This window comes from Gopherus evgoodei, chromosome 5, assembly GCF_007399415.2.
Source record: "Gopherus evgoodei ecotype Sinaloan lineage chromosome 5, rGopEvg1_v1.p, whole genome shotgun sequence".
NCBI classification, from domain to species: Eukaryota; Metazoa; Chordata; order Testudines; family Testudinidae; genus Gopherus; species Gopherus evgoodei.
In genome coordinates, this window is record NC_044326.1 from 87,020,646 (window position 1) to 87,045,042 (window position 24,397).

At 43.3% G+C, this 24,397-nt stretch overlaps 1 protein-coding gene across 1 annotated transcript in view; it reads right to left on the bottom strand.

Annotated features, from left to right (window-relative positions):
* Window positions 1-24,397, bottom strand: part of TMEM184C (transmembrane protein 184C) — a 29,635-nt gene continuing 5,238 nt past the window's right edge. Inside the window, exons 2-10 of the mRNA XM_030563625.1 lie at window positions 18,274-18,404; window positions 18,139-18,175; window positions 15,047-15,252; window positions 8,615-8,689; window positions 6,089-6,182; window positions 5,123-5,235; window positions 4,211-4,310; window positions 2,435-2,606; window positions 1-1,958 (exon numbers count right to left, since the gene is read on the bottom strand). Coding sequence (XP_030419485.1) covers window positions 1,663-1,958; window positions 2,435-2,606; window positions 4,211-4,310; window positions 5,123-5,235; window positions 6,089-6,182; window positions 8,615-8,689; window positions 15,047-15,252; window positions 18,139-18,175; window positions 18,274-18,404 — 1,224 coding nt within the window. The 3' untranslated portion in view covers window positions 1-1,662. The remainder of the gene's footprint in view (window positions 1,959-2,434; window positions 2,607-4,210; window positions 4,311-5,122; window positions 5,236-6,088; window positions 6,183-8,614; window positions 8,690-15,046; window positions 15,253-18,138; window positions 18,176-18,273; window positions 18,405-24,397) is intronic.

Genomic DNA, 24,397 nt, shown 5'->3' on the forward strand with positions numbered 1-24,397 from the left:
CACATTTAAATAAAATCTTTATTTGCTTATTTACAATGAAGGCAATGAATTGGCATATTGTAAGTGTGATTTGTTCTTTTCTAACAACTTCAAATACATTAAGTACATACTCCACTTCAGCTATAAAATATGCAGCCTAGTGAATAAGGCAAAATATTAACATAACACTAGTACTGCAAAAAGCACTTTTAAGATGAATTCACTGTAAGAGTAAGAAGTTACAATTAAAAATCTGTTTTGTAAAGGGTATCAATGCTGGAAAAAAGTTACAAGTACTGTTTGGTGGAATGTTGCAGATACCACTTTAAAAAGCATCTATGCTTCTCCAGTTTTATTTCTCTATATAAATGTCAAATTGCAAGCATGCAATGCAAATGCAAGTTTGATGTTGGGATAGAAAAAATACCCCCCTGGTTTCATCAGATATGCAAAAAAAATCCTTAGTACTCTGATATAAATGCCATTATTCTTGATCTGAAGTCTGTAACGTTAGTATCTTCCGTATTACACTACTACTTGATTCCATTTTAATGAATATCTTACTGTCCCTCCACATGAGAGGGCAAGTTTGCTACTGAATTTGAACCTAGGCTATAGCAGAGGCATAAGATGACAGTATACTGACAAACAAACAAAATCTATACATAGACAACTAGACACATTTTGTTGGGAAATACACCTCAAAAATCTTAACCATGTCAAAGTAGCGTAAGTTTATTGCAGCTCTAAGTACAGAAGTCAGTTTCTCCTTCAACTTATGAAATGCTTTTCCTCTTTGATGCTTCACAAACAGTAATTATTCTTACCAGTATGCATGTGAAGTAGCTGTTATTCCCATTTTAGAGACAGAGAAAATGGTGGCAAAATGTAAATTACTTGCCTAGATTTGTGATTAAAATACATTTCTGGGTCACAGTCCTGTGCTCAGACCATGCAACTCAGGGCTGCCATGCTAAGGATGGCAATTTGAGGTTCTGGGCTGTCTCTTACGACTTAGACCTGTACGGAGAACTTAGTTTTTAAAGGGATGCTTTGGCTGACGCCAGAGACATTGGTGCTCTGTAATGGAAGAGAGGGTATCTTAATTAAGCAGTTTCAGTTGTGTGTTTGTATACAAGGGAAGGTGAAGAAGTCAGTACTCCAGCCACACACTACCCCAAATTTACTGGGTCACCACCTCACTGGAGAGGTAAGCTCAACGCAAGAAGTCCCTACAGTTCAGTTGCTTAAATTACATCCCTGAAATCAAGTCTCCCAGTTAGCAGCTCTACCTATATCCTACACATTTGAAAAGCAATAGGAGTATTTATTTACAGATATATCTTCTGTGTTAACAGACACCAGTGTCATCTCAGTGTAACACTTCCCTTTTTATCCTAGGTACTATATAGCTTTCTAAATACTTTATCCCTATTAAGAAATGGATTCTTAAAATCTGTGCTGGAAATTTAAACTACGTACATGGACACACTATATACTCAAATCCATTATAGAATTTAAACGAATTCAGTATTCAGAACCGAGACTCCAACCACTTACTTTGTTCCTGCAGTTTGTCCAGCTATTAACAACCTCTTCAAGAGCAATGGAATACGTCTTCATTAAACAATATGGTAGGAAAGCACAGAATAGATTCTTTAGCACACTCAACTGGAGATGGGCTTAACTTTTATCCAAAGGCTTCTCAGATGTATTATGCCCTGGAACAAAGTAATCCTCATTCTCTTCTGCAACAATAGTGTTATAAATGCCATCAGATATTGTGGTTGTTGTAGGTATAGTCAGAGGTGTCACAGTGTGTCCAAACCCCTGGTAGTGGCCACTCATGGGTGAAGATGGCATAGAAGCAGCATCGGAAATTGGGTCTTGAGTAGATGAAGACAGTAAACTTGTATGTTCGTTTTGTTCATGATCCTCAGCAAAAAATATTTTCCTTGGTTGGCCCAACACCGTCCTTCCTAAAATTGTGCCACATTAAAAAGTATTATTACTTATTATTTTTATGGCTCAAATGGCATGCTAGGTGCTTTGTAGATATTTAGTACAAAATAGTAAGCGTGCTACATGAAACTGGTCTTTGTCTTAATATATATCAGACATTGAAGATGGGAGGCTTAAGCCATAGCAGAAAAAACAAGAAATAGTGGATAAACAATCACTTCAGTGAATCAGAATGAAAACATGTCACTAAATATTCATATCTTCATCTCTCTCACCCTCAAAATATTTATCCCAAAACAAAGTAATAAAAACACACAAGCCCAACCCCATCAGAATTTTTATCCCAACAAGGAGAAGTGCCAAAAACTCTACTAAAGTCTTCAATTGCCATCAAATTTATGCGGAAGGTGCTCAGATATTGCAGTGACAGGTAGCAACAGAAAACCTTAAGATAAATATTTTATAAAAATCGATGCATCAGCCCAGTACTTACCAACATTTCGAACCTGTTCAGATATATCTGCCCTAATATCAGAAATATCCCACATTGCAAGAAAGGAATCAAAGCATGATCCTTCTTCAGCTTCTTGGACATAAGGTTTATAGGAAAAACTGTAGTGATGAGCAATAGCAGCAAAGAACATCTCCACACAGATGATAAAATCCTGCAACAAGGACACACACTTATTCATATCTAGTCCTGCAAGAACATCACCATGACAAAATATGCATTCCTAGATCTCTGTGTCCAGTGCAAGACTGGCAGGAACTCCCTCAGCTCTGAAAAATTGATGCTTTGGGCACTGATAGCTGCTCCTTGTGCACCAGCAGCATTTCAAGAGCCCACGTGAGTCTGGCAGATTGCTTTGACCACCAGGCTTACTACAGCCTGCTCCAATTTGGCACTTTGTGGCATCCAAGCCCATATCCTGACTTGCTGGAAGACGACACTCAGTAATGAATATCTTTTGATGAAGTATTCAAAAACGTATGTATTTTATGTGCAAAAAAAATCTCAGTTGGGACTATTTAAAATATATTTCTATAATACATGACACGTGACAAGGTGCTGAGCGTAACATTCTTCAGTTCTCATTCAGGATGACTTGCATTGCTTACTCATAATTAAGGCTACAATTTAGTCACAGAATCCGTGACTTCCAGTGACCTCCGTGACTTCAGCCTGTGGTGGTTGGAAGATGCAGGGTCCCCCACCGCTCACGGAGTCAGGAAGCTGCAGCGTACCCCCCAGAACCCCAGCTTCCAGGGGTGGCGAAGGAGTAACCCAAAGCCCCCAACTGCTGCAGGCGGCTTCTAGCCCTTGCACAGCTGCCTGTTTCAGGTGGTATGGGGACCCACATAGCCCCATTTTGTGAAGGATATTTTTAGTAAAAGTCACAGACAGGTCATGGTTTCTGTGACTTTTTCTTTTTTGCTCATGACTTAAGTTCCTTGTAAGCTGCACAGCTGCGCCACAGCCTATTTAGTGCCATGCAGGCGCTCAGGGAACCCACCCGAGGACCTGCCGCAGCCATGGGAAAAGCAACCCATCCCCGGCCCCAACCTACCCCAGCCCTGAAACCTGCTGGGGTGACTCTGCCCAGCCCTGTCACAGGGCGCCCCTTCCCAAATCCAGCCATGGCCTGGAGTGCTTATCCTGCAGACCCAGCCTCCAAGCTGCTGCAACAGGAGAGGCATCTCTCCCCCGCAGCCTAGGTGCTGTAGGGGGAGAGAGCGGGGGGGAACCCTCTCTCCTTCCTGTAGCCCCGGACAAACTCCTCATCCCCAGCCCCACCCCAACCCCGACCCTCTGACCCAGCCCTGATCCCCTCATCCCTGGTCTCATCCCAGAGCCTGCACCCCAGCTAGAGCCCTCACACCCCTGTACCCCAACCCTCTGCCCCAGCTCTGAGCTCCCTTCCATACTCCAAATTCCTCGGCCCCACCCACACCACATGAATTTTGTTATGTGCACTGATATGGAGTGACACATCACCTCCATACTGGTGCACATAACAAAATTCATTCCGCACGTGGGTGGGAAAAATTAGAGGGAACACTGCTCGTGACCTGTCTGTGACTTTTACTAAAAATACCTGCGACAAAATCTTAGCCTTACTCATAATACTATCCGATATGCAGCAGAAATCTGGTCTCTCTCATTGGAAAGATGAGTTTCTATGAACACGCAATCCTGTTTGTAACTTTCATTTGGAAATACTCTTCACCCCCTACCAGTTCCCTGTAAGCAACAGCTGTGTGTACTTACCTGTAGGCCTGTGGCCACAGCTTCCACACTTTGCCATTCCCAAGTGCGTTTTTCAGAAATAACACCAATTTTCACCAGCAATGCAATAAGTACAGCTTGCCTATAAAGATTATTTATATTATAGTAAGACCTAAAGGACCCATTATACTAGACACTGTAAAAACACATTTCAAAACAGTCCCTGTCCTAAGCAGCTTACAATCTAAATAGATGAGACAAAGAACAGAGGAAACAGGCACAAAGTAGTACATTTTCACATGGGATCACACAAAAGAACAGAACAGTGGAAGAGTCTGAACAAAAACCCCAAGCTTCCCAGAGTCCCAGGGTCAGTGCCTCTACACTAGAACACTGCCTCTCATAACAGAAATAGAGCAAGTTATTTGTTAACCTTATGTGACCAAGCACTCAGACTGATCTGCTGACTAGCATACAGAGTTGTGTGTAAGGCTTTGAATACAAAATTCTAGTATTGTAGGTGAATAAAAAGTAACAAATCAGTCTCCCACAATACAAAGTTTGCCTAGATACTTTATATTTCTTTTAAATAAACTTGCTAGTTAAGTCTTTACATTAATTTAAAAGATAACTTTGAATTCCAACAATGGTAGATTTCTGTGCTTTAGAGATAAGAACGACCATACTGTCTCAGACCAATAGTTCATCTAGCCCAGTCTCCGGTCTTCCAACACCGGCCAGTGCCAGTTGCTTTGGAGGGAATGAACAGAACAGGGGAGTTGAATGATGCATCCCCTGTTGTCCAGTCCTAGTTTCTGGCAATCAGAGGTTTAGGGGCACCTAGAGCATAAGATTGCATCCCTGACCGTCTTGGCTGACGTCAATGACCTGAACATTTTCAGTTCTACTGGAATAAACTCTGGAACAAGCAATACTGATTAAATATTTACTTACCAGAAGGAAACAAAAACTACCATCTTCACACAAAGAAACTTGCCAACAGGCTGGATTGGGTTCAGCTCTTCACGCAGTACTTTATAAAAAAGCACAAGGCAATACATCGCAAACTGGAGGAAAAGAAAAATTCTTACCTTTTTACAGGTTTTTAAATTATGTTTATTTTGCGAGCAGTTATTTTAAAGCAACTGTTTTATTATATAAAATATGTTACTGTAGAATACAAGAAAAAAGATAAATAGATTAGAGTTTTTCTTTTGGATATTTAAGAACTTCTACTCTGCTTATCATTTTAAAGACTACACTTTTTAAAATTTGTTTAAGAAATGTGTCACGTTGACAGTCCTATAAAGTCTTCCATCCACAGAATAAGATAAAGCACTGGAAGCTGCCATGCAAACCTCACTGTGTTTCATCACCGGTACAAATCTAACACGGATAAACCATCTCTACTGATATGTGCATAAAATGCCACACCCTTTAGATGTTGGACTCTGCTGAGAGCGCCAGCAAGGCTGTCAATGCCAAATATGTCATTTTTTATAATGTTCACCAAAAACTGGAATGAGTTCAAATTATTTAACTTAAACTGTAAGGAGAAAACAGTTGCACATGACTTGCATTGACTACAGACAGACTGGACTTCAATCAGTGATCTAGAGGTGAGAGGCTATATATTACCTTACTAAAACACTAAGCCTTTTAGTTCTCTCCACCTAACCACAAAGGCAAATTTTGTATATTTTCTACATAAGTGTCTAATAATGAAGAAATCAAATCCCACAGAATGACATTTTTTCCTTCTGTTATGTATGTAGAGGAGATTTAGTAGATACGGTTTTGAGAAGATTTTAATAAATTACTATTAGTATCTTGAAACAAAACAAGTTTCAGGTGATACTGACAATATTTTAAAATCATAATTTGAACAAAACACCAAAAAGAGACATTCTTGGTACTCACCAGTTGTGACATATTGTTAAGGATAACCAAGTAAGTCCAAGCATTTTTGAAGCTAAAGTTTCCTTCATCGTATACACCAACCAACTCACAGATTCTGGAACAAAGTTTGGTATTAACCATTGTACAAGTGAGCCTCTTTTCTAAAAGTGCTGCTAAACTGGTATCCCACTGATCAGCTGTCAGAATGTAAAACCTACGCTCACTAATATCAGTGCTGAGAGCCTGTACAAGAATGGAAGAAATTACAACTTTCAAAAATTTACATAACACAGCAAAATGTATCGTAGTACTTCTACAATGGAAAAGGAACTGAGCCTTCAGAGCTGGGGAAAAAACCCACTCATTCAAGTGAGCAACAGGAGTTTAAGCCCGCAATTTTTTTTTTATTATTTTTTTTCAGAATTTGTTTCCATTTAAAGAAATTAAACTTCTAGCCATTATGGTTGTGAAGGTAACCTTTCAAATATGAACCAACTTTAAACTGAAGAAGAATAGTTTGATGCTGCTCATATTTTTGGCAAGCATAAGAAGAGCTATATTGGTAAAACAATTATTGAAAAGACTGAGGCTTCCCAAGCTCCCTTACCAAGATCCAAGGGCAACTGCTAAAGGAAAATCTCAACATTCTCCTTTTTCCTAGCAGCAGCAAATTGGTGGAGCTAGGCTTTTCACCTGGCCACTGTCTCAACTATATATTTCATATCTACCTCAGGTCTACAGGAAATTCTTTTGAGCCCTATTACAGGAGGCCTGAACTGAAATACATGTTTACTGCCTGCAATGGATTCAACAGTATAGAAAGAGTTCCCATTTGTTACCATGTGAAACTGACACTGACACATTTTAACTGTCCACATACATACAGTAACGCCTCACTTAACGTTGTAGTTATGTTCCTGAAAAATGCGACTTTATGCAAAACGATGTTAAGTGAATCCAATTTTCCCATAAGAATAATGTAAATGGGGTGGGGGGGGTTAGGTTCCAGGGAAATGACAAAAGACATATACATATAGAGTATAAGTTTTAAACAGTTTAATACTGTACACAGCAATGAATGATTGTGAAGCTTGGTGGTGGAGTAAGAGGGTGGAATATTTCCCAGGGAATGCCTTGCTGCTAAATGATGAACCAGCACTGGGCTGAGCTCTCAAGGGTTAATATGTTGCTGTTAATGTAGCCTCACACTCTACAAGGCAGCATGGACTGAGGCAGGAGGGAGGAAACACAACAGATGCAGGGCAGTAGCTGCAAACACTTCCCTGCAAAAAGTTAACATGCTGATGAGCCCATCCTATCCAGCTGGAGCACACCACTCCCTCCTCCTGACAGCACATGCACAGCTGCTGACTTTCCAAAGTGCTGGGGAGTGCATGCATGAGTCAGAGAGAGATGTGCATTGCCCCTTTAAGTAGGCTGATGCCACTTCAAGTATGTTGCCCTTTTAAGCAGGTCAGCCAGTTCAGACAGGAAGCAAGTTTCCAGCTAGCTCCCTCCTTTCTGTCCCTGTGCCCTGTCCCCATCCTCTGCTTTGTGGAGAGGGGATATGGTACAGAGCAGGAGCAGGGGGACATCTTGATATCAGTAATCCTCTCCCCTCAGCAAGCAGGAAGCTCTCGGGAGCAGCTCCAAAGCAGAGGGCAGGGCTGAAGCAGCACAGCAGTGCAATTCGGGGAGGGCCACCTGAACTGCCGAACCACATACCTTACAGGGAATTTAGGGGAGCTGATGTGGTGATGTGTGTGCCAGCCCCCCTGCTTCTAATCCCCACAAGGAGGGGCTGCTCTTCCAGAGAATCCTGCAAGCAGTGGACAAAGCAGGCAGCTGCCCAAGGACATTATAAGGGAGCATTGTGCAAATTTAAAAAATCTTGTTCCCTAAAAAGATCAGCAATGTAACAACGAAACAACATTAACCGGGACAACATTAAATGAGGAGTTACTGTACAGCTGGTTTAAATAAGGTCTATGCTACAATTCACAAAGGACACAAATATTTGGAAATTACGCAACACTAATAGCAATTACAGTAACTTCAAAGTTAACTCAGTTTTTACAGGTGACATCATTCTTTTATCACTAAGTTTAGGATTTTAAAATATTTCAGATTTCCAGGAGGGCGCACAGTCAAATTGCTTGCATGCACAGTCGTTGAAGGTGGGTTAAACTAACGTAATCTGATTGAGAAATAGTCATTTGTCAAAAAAGCAAGAGGAAGCCTGCCCATCCTCTAAGACTTTTCAATTTAGCATTTTTATAGGGAATTTTATATTTTTCTTCTTTCTGCATCAGAAGTTAAATACTCATTATCTCAGCTCAGGAAATGGTGAGCAGGGGTCACAAAAAAGTCATAGGTTGATATAGTTAAATCAGTTTCAGCTCCACTTACAACAGAGCAAAACAAAAAAGTTATGCTTTTAGAGTCCATCAATTCAAATATAAAAACCAACTATGTAAAGAGTCTTTTCTAGTATAGCTCAAAGATTATATCCTAAAGACAACATAAATTCTTTATGAGCATACTTACAGAGCAATAATGGTGGTAAGTGGTCTGACAACAGTGTACTGCAGCACGCCTAGTTTACATCTAAATAATAAAACTCTGCAAACAAACACAGAATTCATCACTTCAGAAACTAAGAAAAATCAACTCATGAAAAATTCCTGTCCTTAGTGTTTTCACTAAATTAAAACTTTACTTCAAGCTAATCTACTTCCAGAACGTTTCAGTAATTAGCTCAAATATCATACAACCATTATGCAACAATTCATAGAATCATGGAAATGCAGGGCTGGAAAGGACACTGAGAAATCATCCAGTCCAGCCCCCTGCACGCTGACAGGCCCAAGTAAACCATCCCTGACAGGTGTTTGTCCAACCTGTTTTTAAAAAACTTAAAACAACAGGGATTCCACAAGATTCCTTGGAAGCCTACACCAGAGCTTAACTAGTTTTTCCTAATACCGAACCTGTATTTCTCTTCCTCCAGACTAAACCCATCACTTCTTGTCATACCTTCAATGGACATTGAGAACAACTGATCATTATCTTCTTTGTAACAACCCTTAACATATTTCAAAATTTATCAGGCACCTCTCCCTGCCCCCCGTCTTCTTTTCTCAAAACTAATCATATTCAGCTTTTTAACTCTCTCCTTATAGGTCAGGTTTTCTAAACCTTTTATCATTTGCTCTCCTCTGCACTCTCTCCAGTTTGTCCACATCTTTCCTGAAGTGTGGTGCTCAGATCTCGAGAGAGTACTTCAGCTGAGCCCTCACTAGTGCCCAGTCAAGTGGGACAATTACCTCCCATACCTTTTAAACAGCACTCCTCTTAATACACCCCAGAATATTATTAGTCTTTCAGTGATTTATTAATCATTCAATTTGTGATCCACTATATCTCATATATCCTTTTCAGCAGTACTAGCCCATAGCCAATTATTTTCTCTTTTGTAGATGTGCATTTGAATTTTTCCTTCTGAAGTGAAGTACTTTGCGCTTATCTTTACTGAATTTCATCTTGTTGATTTCAGACCAATTTTCCAATTTGTCAAAGTCATTTTGAATTCTAGTCCTTCGAAGGGCTTGGTGTCATCTGCAATTTTATAAACTTACTCTCCAGTCCACTATCCCAGTCATTAATGAAAATATTGACTAGTACCAGACCCAGGACTGACCCCTGTGGAATTCCACTAAATGCCTGCCCCCATTTTGACAGCAAACCATTGATAGCTACTCTTAAGTATGGTCTTTGTACCAGCTGTACACTCACCTTAAGAGTAATTTCATCAAGACCACATTCCCATAGTTTGCTTATGAGAATAGCATGTGGGACTGTATTAAAAGCCTTACTAAAAATGAAGATATATTACATTACTACTTTCCCCCCCCATCCACTAGGCTAGTAATCCTTTTAAAGAAGGAAACTAGATTGCTTTGGCATGATTTGTTCTTGACAAATCCATGCTGGCTACTTGTTATAACACTATTATCTTCTAAGTGCCTATAAAGTGAATAATAATTTGTTGCAGTATTTTTCCAGATATTGTATTTAAACTGACTCGTCTACGATTCCCTAGATGAAGATAGGTACAATGTTTTCCTTTCGCTAGTCTTTTGGGACCTCACTCATCCTCAAGTAACTCTTGAAGATAATTGCTACAGGTTCTGAGATCACTTCAGCTATTTCCTTAAAATACCATAAGATGAATTTCATCAGGCCCAGCCAACTTGAATACATTCTAACTTATCTAAATATTCTTTAACCTGTTCTTTCTCTATTTTGACTCATATTCCTTCCCTTTTGTCATTAAAATTAATTGTGTTGAGTGGTCACCAATTAACCTTTTTAGTGAAGACTGAAGCAAGAGGCATTAAAGACCTTAGCTGTCTTCATGCCATCAGTTACTAGCTCTCCTTTCCTGCTAAGCACAGGACGAACACTTTCCTCTGTGTTTCTCTTACTCCTAATGAATTTAAAGAACTTTTTATTGCCTTTTATGTCCTTTGCTTTTTGTGTTTTAGCCTGATATTGTTCTGACATGCTTGTGCTATACTTTTGTACTCCTCCTTAGCAATCTGTCCAGGTTTCCACTTCTTTTAGGCTTCCTTTTTGTTTTTCAGATCCTAATGGAGCCATATTGGCCTCTTACTAGTATTCCTATCGTTCCGTCACATCAAGATAGTTTGCAATTTTGCCTTTAAAACACTTCTACCTCGGTATAACGCTATCCTCTGGAGCCAAAAAATCTTACTGCGTTATAGATGAAACCGCGTTATATCGAACTTGCTTTGATCCACCGGAGTGTGCAGCCCCGCCCCCCCCCCCCCCGGGGCATTGCTTTACTGTGTTATATTCGAATTGGTGTTATATCGGGTCACATTATATCGGGGTACTGTCTCCTTTTGGAACTGCCAAGTCTGCTGAACAACTTTTCCCTTAGATTTTTTTCCCAAGGGATCTTATCTCTGAGTTTGTTAAAGTCTGCTTTTTTAAGTCAATTATCTTTATTCTGCAGGTCTCACACTTTCATTTTCATGATCACTTTCATCCAAACTGTGTCCCACCTTCAGATTTGCTACCATTTCTTCCCTATTGTGTCAGAATCAAGTCTAAAATGGCTGTCACCCTAGTTACCTCCACTACTTTCTGGAACAAAAAACTGTCCCAATACATTCCAAGAACTTATTAGAAATTTTGAATTTTGCCCTATTATATTCATAGACTCTAGGACTGGTAGGGACCTCAAGAGGTCATCGAGTTCAGTCCCCTGCCCTCATGGCAGGACCAAATACTGTCTAGACCATCCCTGATAGACATTTATCTAACCTACTCTTAAATATCTCCAGAGATGGAGATTCCACAACCTCCCTAGACAATTTATTCCAGTGTTTAACTACTCTGACAGTTAGGAACTTTTTCCTAATGTCCAACCTAAATCTCCCTTGCTGCAGTTTAAGCCCATTGCTTCTTGTTCTATCATTAGAGGCTAAGGTGAACAAGTTTTCTCCCTCCTCCTGATGACACCCTTTTAGATACCTAAAAACTGCTATCATGCCCCTTCTCAGTCTTCTCTTTTCTAAACTAAATAAACCCAATTCTTTCAGCCTTCCTTCATAGGTCATGTTCTCAAGACCTTTCATCATTCCTGTTGCTCTTCTCTGGACCCTCTCCAATTTCTCCACATCTTTCTTGAAATGCAGTGCCCAGGACTGGACACAATACTCCAGCTGAGGCCTAACCAGCGCAGAGTAGAGCGGAAGAATGATTTCTCGTGTCTTGTTTACAACACACCTGTTAAATGCATCCCAGAACCACGTTTGCTTTTTTAACAACAGTATCACACTGTTGACTCATATTTAGCTTGTGGTCCATTATGACCCCTAGATCTCTTTCTGCCATACTCCTTCTAGACAGTCTCTTCCTATTCTGTATGTGTGAAACTGATTGTTCCTTCCTAAGTGGAGCACTTTGCTTTTGTCTTTATTGAACTTCATCCTGTTTACCTCAGACCATTTCTCCAATTTGTCCAGATCATTTTGAATTTTGACCCTGTCCTCCAAAGCAGTTGCAATCCCTCCATTTTCAATGGATGTCTGGGTAGTTAGAGTCCCTCATGACTATCGGGTCTTAATGTTTTGGATATTTCTGTTATTTGTTCTAGAAATGCCTCATCCATCCCCTCTTCCTGATTTGGTGATCTATAGTAGACCTGTACCATGTCGTCACCCTATTTTTTAACTCCTTTTATCTTTACCCAGAGGCTCTCAACTGGTCTACCTCCCACCTCCCTCCAGATCTCAGAACAAATGTACATATCTGTAACCTCCAAGAAGATAGCCCCAGGAATCCAGGTTCTGTCTGCTGGCAGCTCAGAGAGAGGCACATTGTCCCTGGTAGAGAGGGGGAGCCAAGGCAGACTCAGAGTCTGCCCGGCAACCAATAGGTAGCTCAGGAAAGGGGAGAAACCATTTTTGAGTCAGCTGGGAGCCAGCCAGGGCAAGGGCAGGACTGGCTGTGTGGGGAGCTGGTGAGTCCCAGACCCGCATGCAGGGTTCCCCGAGAGCTGGCCTCTAGGAATCTGACAGCAAGATCCCTCAGCTGGGTTCTTCCTTCTCCACTGATGATTCCCAGTTTGTAGAGTTCTGCAGGAAATTTCCCCAGCCAGGCTGAGTTAGCCCTCCAGTTCCATGAGACCAGTCGCCACATGGTCAGCTCTGCTCTGTCTGCTAGTCCAGGGTTGCTGCCTGCTGTGTGTCTCTCTCGATGCTGGGCTAGGAGACTACAGTTTGGCTTTTAGTATAGTTGTGTAATCTGCACCTTAAGCCCTGCACCCCTTTGTGGTGAGGGGAAATCCTAGGACCAAAGCAGCCTGATTCCTGCCAGCAGAGATCAGCTCTTCTGCAGTGACTGAGGAGTTCAGAGTCATCTCTGAACCTGAGGATCATTCATGGAGTTTGTGAGTGCACCACCTTTTAGTCAGTCAGTCAGGGAATCTGTTTTGGGGACCCCCTACTTCCTGAACTGTGTCCTCAAGACAGGGAGTACGGGTTTGGGGATTTTATAACCAGCTGCATATTAAACCTGTGGAGGGACTTACACCTCCTTCTACCTGTGAGTCCTTTGGGCTGTACTGAACCCAGTCAGCCACACTGCTAAACCACCACAGAGAAGAATTTTGTGGTCATAGATCATCAAGGGCCCCAACAAAGTACATGTACCAACAGGACACTAATCTTATATTTGCTACAGCCGGTCACATGACTGGGGAAAGTCACAGGTATTATCAGCGTGGGCACCGGTGACCCTAAAAATAAATAGTGTTTTACCCTGTTATGTTACGTTTGTCTCCTGTTTAATATAATTATTGTGTTGAATATATTGTATGTTGATGTTATTTCTTGGAAGTCTCCAACTATCTGACAAGTAAGTGGGGATTACCCTGTGGTTAGAATTTTCCTCCCAAACTGCCCTGGTTACCCTGCCAGGAATGGGTGATGGGGGTGGAGGCACCGCCAAATAAATTCATAGAAAAAAAAATAAAGAAGATACCTTGCTAAGTGAGTGGTGGGATACAGAAGAACCCAAACCTGTCCATCAACATCTGTAAGCCGACTGGCATTAAAAAAGGTAACCAGGTAGAGAGGGAGTGCTACATATCCTTGATGTATAATCCAACACCTCCTCTCATTTTACCCTGTCTGTCTTTTCTGAAAAAGCTATACCTCTCTACACCAATATTCCAGTCATGAGATTTATCCCACCAAGTCTCTGTGATGCCATCATACATTATACAATGGCAGTAGCTCTCAATCTTTTCAGATTACTGTACCCCTTTCAGGAGTCTGATTTGTCTTGTGTACTCCAAGTTTCACCTCACTTAAAAACTTGTAACATCAGACATAAAAATACAAAAGTGTCACAGCACACTATTACTGAAAAATTGCTTACTTTCTCATTTTTACCATATAATTATAAAATAAATCAATTGGAATATAAATACTGTATTTACATTTCGTGTATAGTAAACAAATCAGTATAAACAAATCATTGTCTATGAAATTTTGGTTTGTACTAAGTTCTCTAGTGCTTTTTATGTAGCTTGCTGTAAAACTAGGCAAATATCTAGATGTGTTGATGTATCCCCTGGAAGACTTCCAATTATCCCAAGGGGTACACGTACCCCTGGTTGAGAACCACTGCACTATGGAATATAGACTGGCAAACTGTTTTATTTCACCCTACAGAACACTGACATATAGAAAGAAAGAGACAATGCTTCCTTTCCTTCAGCTGCAAAAAACCTGACTATTAGCACTCTATTGTGCTGTGTATTTCAGATGTGTTATAGGATACAGCCACTAATGATGTCAAAACATTTGCTTAGTAATAAAACAAAGTCATTCTGAAAAACTCATGATACTCCAGCTTATCAAAATATCAAACAGGAGAAAGAGGGCATATTATTCATCAGATGAAGCAACTAGAAACATCAGTTAGTGGGCCAAATCCTGCTCATCTTACATTAGTTGAAGTGAAGTCAATGGAGCTACACTGCATGAGTAAGTCTACAATCACAGGATTTGGCCCCTGATCTAGGGTACTGCTGGAAAATAGCGTGCCCCAAAAAGAGGCAAATTCAAGAGAAGCACCTGTTCTACATGATGAATGTTGCTTTCATACCTATTTTTAGAAAATACGGAAGTCTTTCAGTATCGTATAAGTTAATTAGTTATCTAAAAACATCTAAATTCTGTAATGTTTAACAGCTAATTTAAAAGACTTTCCACAACCAACTCAGAAGTGGTAAACCAAACCCTCTGTACTGTGTGCACACTGTAAATTGACTTAGCTAGATAGCATCAACTATAGTACCAAATATGAGCAACAGTATCTTCTGTATCAAAGTACACAGTATTAACCATTATTAATATAAAGATACTATAATGTACTTACTCTCCCATAGCCCATGATGGACAACAACAAAGGGGAGGTAGATGTCTCTGCTGATCTTTGGCTTCTATGATTAATACCAGATTTGGATACCGGTTGGTTAAATAATTTGAAAGGAATACCATAAAATTGTAGATGACATATGCTTCATAGCATTCTCTACAGGTATCCACATATATTGCAATGTTGGGATATTTCAGAGCTATCCACTATAAGAAAACATGGAGACATTAAAAAGTTGCATTCAAGTAAAACAAATGAATCCAAGTATAGACTGAATACTTTTCATATAAATTACTTTTATGGACAGGATCCCTGGCATACCCAAAGACACTACAATGTGTTATGCATAGGTATTTAAGGTTGCAGAAAAATATATAAGCAACAGTATGTCCAAGTAACTGAAAACTGTGTATTATACGAGGGAGGGAGTTAAAGTTGCACTTTTTCATTCCATAAACTGGCACTATTTGGCTAGACAATACCCTACTGTTGTTGCCTAACACCTCAGTCAGAGCTTAGAATTTCCTGTCTAGTGGACACCTGGTCTGAGAGCCCCACAATATTGATATATTCTCCCATGGCCTTTGTGAGAAATAGCATTATTGCCATTTTACATATGGGAAACTGAGGCACAGATTAAATAGCTTGCCAAAGGTCACACAGGGGAAGAGTTAGAACACTGAATTGAACCTAGGTATGCGTTCCAGACCAGCGATTTAATCACAAAAGCATCCTTTTTCAAAAGAACTAAAATAGACTATGAAGTGCAGAGAATCAAGGCCAACCAGTAAGAGTCTGAAATAGAACTTGTGACATCCCAACTCCCATTCATTTTCTCATTGCCCAACAGTAAGCAGTAGCAGGCTCCCTTTTGCTAGGCATTACATTCCCCCAATCATTTGGAAAGGAGTTCCAACAGCACTAGAGGACTTCGAAGCTGTATCTATGCATGCTAGTACAGCCTACCTTCACTGTTTTAGGAAGTGCTATAGACCAGTAGCATTTTTTAGTATATGAACGAAGTTCAGTTTTCAGAGGTTGATAGCTCTGTCAAAAAACAATTTTCCCTAATATATCCAAGCACTTTGCAGTGATGGCTATTTCCATGAAAATTTCAACTGTCTCTCTCCCTCCCCACCCCCTGTTTAAGGGTTAGAACTCTTAAAATAAGTTGCAAGTTTTTAATGTGAAAAGTATGTTTCAAACAGAGACCCCATAACTCCACAATACTTTTGTTTAATGTAAATAAGAAATCTTACTTTCAAACAGACTCCAAGACAAAGTTTCAGAAATTTATAAGCAACCAAAGATAGAGGATTAGACTAGAAATTATGCAACTGCATCTTAAAAGGAGCCATATTTATGTACTTATTTGGGGTTTATTCCCAATTTTGCCACCCACTCGGCTGCCAGCCTCTGTGCTTCAGTTAGACCATCCATAACGTGGGTACAAGTTTTAAAATATGCTAGTCACATTTTGAAAGATACCCACTACTTTTTAAACAGCTGAGACATATTTGTAGTAGACAAGTCATGTAACAACATGAGCCATAACAACAGTATTGGTTTAAATAACAACTTCCATTAGGTTCTGCCTTCCTACTCTTTGCAGATATAAGCTATCTGAAATATTCATGTTTGGCCTGAAGTTTTCTAAACTTGGTCTCTACCCAAAGGCACATCTTTTGTAGAAGTTTGAGGAAAATCCCCTTCAGTTAAAGAGAGGAAAGAGGCATACAATAATTTCTCATTCAAAAAACCCAGTCTAATTTTTTTTGTGTACCAAAAACACTGAAGAAACTTGACAAGAACACAATTCTTCAGTGAGGACATCATATTTGTGATTTTTTGCAAGGCAAAAATCTACAGTAATTATCCTCTACCACTTCCTTCTCATGCTATTTCTCTGCACAGAATGTCCCTGCTAGCCTCTATTGCTGTTCCCTCCCTCCTTGGCCAGCTAGCTCCTTTGCTTGGTCACTCCACATTCCTCTCTTGAAAAGAGATTAAGAAATGGAAGAATTAAGTCCTTTGACTGTAACACAATGTACTACCAGGACAGATCTAGAATAGCTATTGTGATCCTGTAGTATCTGAAAGGGATTTGGAATGTTGCTTGGCTCTGCTAACAGAAACAGTGTATTGTGCAATATACTTATGGAGAACCAAAGGAGTGTATTTATGAAGATAGCCTCTGTTAGAGGCTGACATGTGGGGTTTCGCTGTGCCCAATACCATGGTTGGATGGCTTAGGATCCTTTGGTACTGATGGTTTTGTTTTCACTCCAGGAATGGAGAACAGTACTTTCAGTGGGATCTTAGGCTGCTCTTTTTATTCTCCAAGGGGAAAGGAGCCAATGAAAGCCTTATCTTATTCACAAATTCTGAGTACATGGAACCAGATTAGGCTGCTAGAGTGTAGACCAGCAAGATTTGGGGACTGATTTAGCACTCCTTGTGAGCTCTTGGAGTGAAGGTGCTGTACACTGCATGCTGCAAAATATATTTTTCCTCCAATTATGCCAGACACCTCATATGGGTGTCCAGATTGGGGAATACAACATGACAGGAAGCACCCCTCTTGAAACAGGCCTTCTCTCCCCTTTGGATCTGTGAACTCATATCAAGGTGCAGGAACTAATAAAGCTTAAAAAATATCTTTATAAATAAAAACCAAAAATATAAACAATTATGAATCCTGACTTATTAATAAATTTAACTAAGGCACGGAATCTCTGACGAAGCTAGAGAGGTTCCTGGTCCATCAGGTACTGCAGTTGAAAGGAACCGAGGAGGACAGAGCGCCACTCCCCTTTTACAATCTTACCCTCAGAAAGTTCAGGAACAGTGAGGGGAAGGCTAGGAGGGTGCATGAGAGTGCTCCAGCAGTCACTGCTAGGTTCAACCACCAGAGCTGCATTGCTGGCACACCAATGTGCAGAGGCCATTTGAAGAACTATCAGGTTTATAGCAATGATTTCACATTAGCATTGTTTCTGCACAGTGTTACACTGGTTTCCATTTCCCCCAGAGCAAGCAAAATACAATAGTTCAGTGAATTCCAAACTAGAAACTGGAAAGAATACACTTACGCTGTCTAAACTGTAAATCGGCACCATCCATAGAATCCTGTATTGATGACAAAAGAACGTCTGAGATTATTGCACGTATTTTCATCACCAGGAATGAAATTTAATATTAGCAGCAAAGAATATGTAAAGTGTTACCTTATTATTGGTTTCTGTAATTCAGGTTGAGTATAATGAACTAAGTGTTGCAATATATCCCAGAGAGAAATTGGTATTGTCATCAGTAGAAAAATTCCAGCAATAAACCATGCTTTGGTATGAATTCCAACCTTAGAAGGGAGGGAAGGAAGAACAGCATAACTACAAAATATGTAATGTTAATTTACTGTACCTGTATAACTACCATTTTAATCAGTTTTTGAAGTATGGGTTTTTTAAATGGGAGTAGCCTCTTAAATGATACAATAGGATTATGCACTGAACATACAAAATAAAGCACAAGAGCAGGAATTCAGCAAATATCCGTGAGAGTGAAACTGGTGTGTTTAAGTGTTTAAAAGTGTTAAGCATCAGGAAATAAGAATTACCAAAATAAAATCAAAGCATCAATATTGATACATGGGAGAAACAAAACCAAAGACAGAAATATTGATAGTTGTTCAGTTATGAGACTAATTCAGGGAGTGATCCCACATTACGTTCCCTTTGGTTCTTCTTCTCATACAGTAGGGGAAGGCAACCAACGAAAACAAACTTAACTTTATAATAAATTAAAGTTGTTAATAAAATTAATAATGGAAGGAAATTAAAATCAATATGGGAAATGTGATTGCAACTAATAGAGAAAGTAGATGTATTACATAATGTAAAAGGTAAATTAATGATACAATATATTGATTATATTAAAATATTAAAAATAAATTCTAAAACTATCAAAAAATAAAAAAAGCATAAAATGTAATTAAAATCAGAGGAAACAATATCACAAAGCAAGTGTATGTTCAACAAGGAAATACAACTGAATAATATTATTCTATTTAATTTATGACATAATGTCACTTTAGGGAATCAGTTAAAAGGGCACAGTACTCAACTGAGGTAGACAACACTCCAAATCTTTAATATAATTTGACAGCCATACTTAATGAATGAGTATAGTATAAGAACATAAGAATGGCCATACTGGGTCGGACCAAAGGTCCATCTAGCCCAGTATCCTGTCTACCGACAGAGACCAATGCCAGGTGTCCCAGAGGGAGTAAACCTAAGAGGTAATGATCAAGTGATCTCTCTCCTGCCATCCATCTCCACCCTCTGACAAATAGAGGCTAGGGACACCATTATTTACCCATCCTGGCTAATAGCCATTAATGGACAACCTCCATGAATTTATCCAGTTCTCTTTTAAACACTGTTATAGTCCTAGCCTTCACAACCTCCTCAGGCAATGAGTTCCACACGTTGACTGTGCGCTGTGTGAAGAAGAAAGTCCTTTTATTTGTTTTAAACCTGCTGCCCATTAATTTCATTTGGTGGCCCCTAGTTCTTACATTATGGGAACAAGTAAATAACTTTTCCTTATTCACTTTCTCTACACCACTCATGATTTTATACTCTTCTATCATATTCCCCCCCCTTAAGTCTCCTCCAAGCTGAAAAGTCCTAGCCTCTTTAATCTCTCCTCATATGGGACATGTTCCAAACCCCTAATCATTTTAGTTGCCCTTCTCTGAACCTTTTCTAATGCCAGTACATTTTTTTTTGAGATGAGGAGACCACATCTGTATGCAGGATTCAAGATATGGGTGTACTATGGATTTATATAAGGGCAATAAAATATTCTCCGTTTTATTCTCTATCCCTTTTTTAATGATTCCTAACATCCTGTTTGCCTTTTTGACTGCTGGTGCACACTGCATGGACATCTTCAAAGAACTATCCATGGGGACTCCAAGATCTCTTTCCTGATTAGCTGTAGCTAAATTAGCTCCCACCCCCAATTTCTATGTATAGTTGGGATTATTTTTACCAATGTGCATTATTTTACATTTATCCACATTAAATTTCATTTGCCTATTTGTTGCCCAATCACTTAGTTTTGTGAGATCTTTTTGAAGTTCTTCACAGTCTGCTTTGGTCTTAACTATCTTGAGCAGTTTAGTATTATCTGCAAACTTCGCCACCTCACTGCTTACCTCTTTCTCGAGATCATTTATTAATAAGTTGAATAGGATTGGTCCTAGGACTGACCCTTGGGGAACACCACTAGTTCTTCTTCGAGTGATTGCTCATATCCATTCCAGTTAGGTGTACGCGCCGCGCGTGCACATTCGTCGGAAAACTTTTACCCTAGCAACTCAGTGGGCCGGCAGGTCGCCCCCTAGAGTGGCGCCACCATGGCGCTCCATATATACTCCTGCCGGCCCACCCGCTCCTCAGTTCCTTCTTACCGCCCGTGTCGGTCGTTGGAACAGTGGAGCGCGGCTTAGCTGACCTCCACTTCCCTAGCTACTCGTTTTCTCGTATATAATTATGCAGTTATAACCCTTTTATATATATATTTGTATGGTTATACGTGTTTTCTTTGCTAACATGGTTAGTTTAGTTAGCGGGGTTCAGGAAGTAGCCCCTTCCATGAGCCCAGTGCCGGAGCCATGCATGGCTCACCGGGTTTTAAAAGGGGCCCGGCTTGCCAGAAGCCGCGGCCGAAGAGAGATCTACATGACTCCTGTTTGAAGTGCCTCAGGGAATCACACTTGACAGATAAGTGCCCCATTTGCAAGACTTTTAAGCCGAGAACAAAAGGTGCGGGACTTTCACTTACCCCTCCACCTTGGGCGCCGAGCGATGTTCAAGCGGCGGGCAGAAGCGCCTCCTCGGCACCGGACCCCGCCGGTACCACCAAGGCCTTTCGGCACCGACCGTCGCCGGCACCGATGTCGACTCGGCACCGCTCCCTTCTTCCGAGGTCGAGAGAGTCTACGATTCCTGCTGGTGCCTGGCGGCTCCCCGGCACGCGCCGTGGTTGAGCCCCCTGCTCCCGCTGCTTCCGTGCCACCTGCATCGCAGCCAGAGAGCTCGCCTAAGTTGCGTTATCCGGCACCGTCACCTGCAGAGGCACCGATGACTTCGGCTCCGTCGATTCCAGTCCCCCAGGACCATGGAATCCGGTGCCTGGCAGCTCCCCGGCTCGCGCCGTGGTAGAGCTTACTGCTCCTGCTGCTTCTGTGCCAGCTGCACCACAGCTAGACAGCTCGTCTAAGATGGCTCGCCCGGCACCGACGACGTCGGCACCGTCGATCCCGGTCCCACGAGGGCCGTAGAATCCGGTGCCTGACGGCTCCCCGGCACGCGCCGTGGTTGAGCGTATTGCTCCTGCTGCTTCCGTGCCAGCGGCACCGCAGCCAGAGAGCTCGTCTAAGTCGGATCGCCCGGCGCCGACACCTGCTACGGCACCGATGACGTCGTCACCGTGATCCCGGTCCCACAAGGGCCGTAGAATCCGGTGCCTGACGGCTCCCCGGCACGCGCCGTGGTTGAGCGTATTGCTCCTGCTGCTTCCGTGCCAGCGGCACCGCAGCCAGAGGGCTCGTCTACGTCGGATCGCCCGGCACCGACACCTGCTGCGGCACCGATGTCGTCGGCACCGTCGATCCCGGTCCCACAAGGGCCGTAGAATCCGGTGCCTGACGGCTCCCCGGCACGCGCCGTGGTTGAGCGTATTGCTCCTGCTGCTCCGTGCCAGCGGCACCGCAGCCAGAGGCCTCGTCTACGTCGGATCACCCGGCACCGACACCTGCTGCGGCACCGATGGCGTCGGCACCGTCGATCCCGGTCCCACAAGGGCCGTAGAATCCGGTGCCTGACGGCTCCCCGGCACGCGCCGTGGTTGAGCGTATTGCTCCTGCTGCTTCCGTGCCAACGGCACCGCAGCCAGAGAGCTCGTCTACGTCGGATCGCCCGGCACCGACACCTGCTGCGGCACCGATGACGTCGGCACCGTCGATCCCGGTCCCACAAGGGCCGTAGTATCCGGTGCCTGACGGCTCCCCGGCACGCGCCGTGGTCGAGCTAATGCTCCGGCTGCTTCCGTGCCAACGGCACCGCGGCCAGAGGGCTGGTCTAAGTCGGATCGCCCGGCACCGACACCTGCTGCGGCACCGATGACGTCGGCACCGTCGATCCCGGTCCCGCAAGGGCCGTAGAATCCGGTGCCTGACGGCTCCCCGGCACGCGCCGTGGTTGAGCTCCTGCTCCGGCTGCTTCCATGCCAACCGAAGCCTCTGAGGCACCGACAACATCGGCACCGTCGATTCCAGTCCCACAAGGGCTATCGAATCCGGTGCCCGACGGCTCCCCGGCACGCGCCGTGGTTGAGCGTATTACTCCCGCTGCTTCAGTGCTGACGGCACCGCAGCCAGACAGCTTATCTAGCTCGGTTCGCCCGGCACCGGCACCTACCGAAGCTCTGATGACCTCGGTACCGTGGATCCCGGCCCCACGAGGGCCGTCGAATCCGGTGCCTGACAGCTCCCCAGTACGCTCTGTGGTTGAGCCTGCTGTTCCCTGCACGCCGGAGATGTTACCAACGGCGAGGGCTCTCAGTGCCATGACAGAGTCAGTGCTGCCTGACCCGGGCACCGCCGGTACGGGTAATACAGTCTCTTCAAGGGACTGTCCCCTGTCAGTACAGCAGAGCGGCACCGTTCATGATCACGGTCCCGCAGACACTCCAAGTCCTGTCGGCACGCCGGACACCACTGGCAGTCCCGGTGCTGTTTTCCTCGGTACTGGTCACACTCGCTGCACCGGTCGGTATCCCGTTCGCCGACCCGCTATCGGCACCGTTCCGACATCTGGCACCGGGGCAGGTACCTTGACTCCTGTAGCTCTTCTCCGAGCCTCGAGATCTCGGTCGACCTCCCGACACCGTTCTGGTTGCGGGTCTGGATCTCGTTCCAGGTACCGATACGCCTCCCGATGCCGGTCCCCGGTGCCGAGTTGGGCAAGGTCCGAGTGAGTCAGAGACTCGGCCCGTGCCTTCTTTCGTACCTCCATGGCCGTCCGGACACGCATCCGTGTCATCCCATATGCGCAGATTTTATGCTCAGGACCACGATCCTGATATGATGGCCAGCGGGCGCCAGCCCCGAAGCAGAAAGAGCCTTGGCGAATGCAAGGTGTACTCTGCAGGGGCCCTGCACCTCTGGGTAGCAAAGCAACAAGCCTTGCTTAGCTGCGATAATTATAGCACCTGGGTGGAGGAGTTTCTCCCTCGAACCTCCCACCTGGAGTTCGCTGCCGTCTTGGAGGACGGGGGAAAGAATTTACCCTTTGTTGGTAAAGGCATCTTCGCGGCACACAGCCCCAGACTGCGAAGCCTGCTGGACATTAGGGTCCTAATGCGTCTCAGCATGTATACGCCAGCGACCAAACGCAGGCCTTTATGGCCCCAGCCGCCATACTCTGTGCCTAGCCAGAGGCAGAACTCTGGAGAACGGCAAGGCCAAGGTGGTCGCAGACAAAAGTCAGGCCCCCTAAAAAGCCAAAGTCAAGGTCCCTCGCAATTACCACTGGGACAAAAGACGGACCTTCCAAGGTTCGCCGGAGGGCGGTGTACCAGTCGCAGGACGGGATCCTGATCCCGCTTTCTCCTGGCATGGCCCCAGTTACTTTCAGATCGCTGGGTCCTGCGCACGATGGAGCATAGGTACCACCTTTAAATTGCTCCAGCCCTGTCCCCCTTCAGCGGACGAAAGGGGCTAGGGGTTTTACTCCCGTTATGCCCTAGTCCCCCACTCGAACACAGGTCTCAGACCTCCCTGGTCCTGCATGGACTCAACCGGTTTGGGATAAGGTTGAAGTTCTGCATGGTATCCCTGGGAACCATTATTCCATCCTTGCCTCCTGGGGGCTACTATGCCGCCCTGGATAGGAAGGACGCGTACTTTCGCAATGCCATCTTCCCTCTGCACGGGAGATGCCTCCGCTTTATAGCCAGCGGTGAATACTCCCGGTTTACGGCCATAGTCGCCGCCTACCGTAGCTATGTCGGATATGCGTTTTTCCGTATTGGGACGATTCGCTTATCCGAGGAGACTCTGAGACACAAACCACTCAGCCCGTGGGCATCGTCACGGTCTTATTCACAGCTCAAGGCCTGATGATTACTATAGAGCAATCCACTCTGGTTCCCACGCAGAGGTTGGGCTTCCTAGGGGCGATCTTGGTCTCCTACCTAGCTGGAGCCTGCTTATCACAACTGCGGTTTTAGGCGATGGCAACAATCATCTGAGGTCTGAAGGCTTTCCCAACGACCTCA